Source organism: Cervus elaphus, chromosome 2 (assembly GCF_910594005.1).
Source record: "Cervus elaphus chromosome 2, mCerEla1.1, whole genome shotgun sequence".
Classification (NCBI taxonomy): Eukaryota; Metazoa; Chordata; class Mammalia; order Artiodactyla; family Cervidae; genus Cervus; species Cervus elaphus.
Genome location: NC_057816.1, coordinates 23,644,439 through 23,647,373, shown reverse-complemented (window position 1 = coordinate 23,647,373; position 2,935 = coordinate 23,644,439). Strand labels below are relative to the sequence as shown.

The window sequence follows — 2,935 nt, the reverse complement described above, 5'->3', positions numbered from 1 at the left end:
ATGACAAATGCGAGCCTAGTGATGACGTTCGTCCTCTCGGGCCTTCCCCACCCACCAGAGCTGGACACGGTCCTCTTTGGAATCTTCCTGGTGATCTATGTCCTCACTGTGGTGGGAAATCTCATCATGCTAGTGATTATATCGAATCCCCACCTGCACACCCCCATGTACTACTTCCTGAGCAACCTGCCCTTCATTGACATGTGGTACTCCACGGTCACTATGCTGAAAATGCTGATGACCCTGGTGTCACCTGAAGGCAGTCCTATCTCCTTTTCCAGCTGCGTGGCCCAGTTCTACTCCTTTGACTTTCTGGGCAGCACCGAGTGCTTCCTCTACACCGTCATGTCCTATGACCACTTCCTGGCCATCAGTTACCCACTCAGGTACGCAAGCATGATGAGTGGGAGGACGTGTGCCATCATGGCCACAACCACATGGCTCAGTGGCTCTCTGCACTCTGCTGCCCAGACCACACCGACATTCCATTTGCCCTTCTGTGGACCCAACCAGATCCAGCATTACATCTGTGACGCACCGTCTATCCTCAAACTGGCCTGTGCAGATACGTCCACCGTGGAGATGGTGATCTTTGTCAACATTAGGTTGGTGGCCTTGGGCTGCTTTCTTCTTATTGTGCTGTCCTACGTGTCCATCGTCCATTCCATCCTGAAGATCCGCACCTCGGCAGGGAGAGGGAGAGCCTTCCAGACCTGTGCCTCCCACTGCATTGTGGTTCTTTGTTTCTTTGTTCCCTGTGCTTTCATTTACCTGAGACCAGGCTCCAAGGAGGCTATGGACAGGGTTGTGACTGTTTTCTACACTGTGCTGACACCCCTTCTGAACCCTGTGGTCTACACCCTAAGGAACAAGGAAGTGAAGAAAGCTCTGTTGAAACTGAAAAAGTGAGTTAGTGTTTTCTCAAAGTAAATAATCAACACAGATCAGATATGACTAACTTTTATTTATAATTAAGTTAAACACCAACAAGAATTATACTAAAAAAAGAAGAATTGATACTTTTAAGGGACATTTCAATTAATTCTTTAATGAAAACAGTAATTTTTTACTTTCTCTCCCTGTGCAGAGTTCCAGCTTAAGCAGCCTTTTAATGGCAATAATTTAAGGGATGTTCCCTGGAGAAGGAAATGGCCACCCACTCCAGTATTCTTGCCTGGAAAATCCCATGGGCAGGCTATAGTTCACAGGGTCACAGAGAGTTTGACACAACTGAAGCAACTTAGCACAGAGCACACATATATAGCACAAAGCACATTATAAACAATAGAAACACAGAAAGACCCAAATCTCTGCATTCGCAAAGGTCATCGTTGGGTAAGGGAGAAAAATAAATGCAGCATCAAACAAGGTACATTGAGGTAGGTGTCATGGGTGCCCAGGAACAGACTCATTAATTGTTTTAACTTGGAAATTCACTGGAAGACTCAAAATACTATAATAATATGTATGAAACAAAACCATGTTGAAAGTTATTTAGATTTTTAATGAAGACACAAAAGGTAAATAAAAGTCAGTGTCTTTTTTAATTGAAATTTTTATTGGTATAACTGTAATATAAAGTTATAAGAACTAATACAGAGAGATCCCTTGTATACAGAGAGAAACTTTGCCCAGATTCCCCCAATGGTAATGATTAGCAGACTGCACCATAATATCACAACTAGTATTTGGACATTGATATAAACCACAGATTATTCAGATTTTCCCAGATTTATTTATGTGTGTGTATGTTAAGTTGTACACAGTTTTAACTCCTGTAGGTTTGTGTATCCACCACCACAGTCAATATATTGAACAGTTCCAAGACCATAAGGATCTCTTATATGATGATGTTTTAGCTGATGTGAATATTGACCACTCAATAAAGCCATCAAATATTATTATTTTGTTAAAAGAATTGGATAAAATAACTTTGAGAGTTTTTTTATTTACAGTTTTTTTGTGTTCTTTTTTTTTGCTTTTCTGAGTGAATCAATATTTATTCAATATATAAATATGTATTTATTGGCTACTATGTGGTATGAACTGTGAGTACAAAGACTAAACAGACATAGACCTCAAGGAGCTTGTAGTCTTTGTAATTATATAAGAAGAATAGGGTGTTTAAGAAAGTCAGAAAAATCAGACTAATTATGAAGGAACATATATACAATACTAGGATGAAGGATTCTTATCTTTCAAAATTGGGAGAGTAATTTAAATACAGCCAATGTAACTGTCATATGACCACATTTATATTTAGAGATGTAATTAGTATGTGAAGAAAGATGGGAGGAAGGTAAGCCTTAAGGCAGAAAGATCAACTAAAGAGCTTTTTCAACTGCATATTAGGAAAGGAAAAAAAAACAACAACATGAAAACCCAGGTTCAGGCAGTGAAAGTGAAAGTCACTCAGTCGTGTCCAACTCCTTGCGACCCCATGGACTATATAGTCCATGGAATTTTCCAGGCCAGAATATTGGAGTGGGTAGCCTTTCCCTTCTCCTGGGGATCTTCCCAATCCAGGGATCGAACCCACATCTCCTGCATTGCGTGTGGATTCTTTACTTTCAGGCAGTAGTAGTAAGAATCAAGATGGTGCAATGGATGGTGAAGGGCCAACTTCACGAGAAGGTAAAGCTGCTAGAGAAGGTTAATACACTTTGGTAGTTATGATAAAACTCAATACACTGATAATGTGATAAGGGTAAGTTCTTAGGATAGAATGAAACATCTAACTCTGGAATTACTTGAATGAAATACCCATGAAAGTTTCAGGCAAAATCACCTGGTTGATAGTGTAGCCTAGGAGACAAGGCAGGGAAAGCCTACAGATTTAGTAAGCAAGGGGACTAGCCACAACATTCTTTGGTTTCTGGTGGCTTTTTAAACATCCATTTCCTAAACCTGGAGAAGAAAACTTCTATTGGGCAGA

The 2,935-nt window shown here is 40.4% G+C and overlaps 1 protein-coding gene across 1 annotated transcript; it reads left to right on the top strand.

The window, feature by feature from the left end:
• LOC122705391 (olfactory receptor 10G9-like) lies at window positions 1-909 on the top strand. The gene has a single exon (XM_043920740.1). The coding sequence runs from the start codon at window positions 1-3 to the stop codon at window positions 907-909; it is 909 nt and encodes a 302-aa protein (XP_043776675.1).
• Window positions 910-2,935: the final 2,026 nt, after the last annotated feature.

Coding starts and splice junctions, on each gene's coding strand:
- LOC122705391 (XM_043920740.1), top strand. CDS start 1: ATGACAAATGCGAGCCTAGTGATGACGTTCGTCCTCTCGGGCCTTCCC.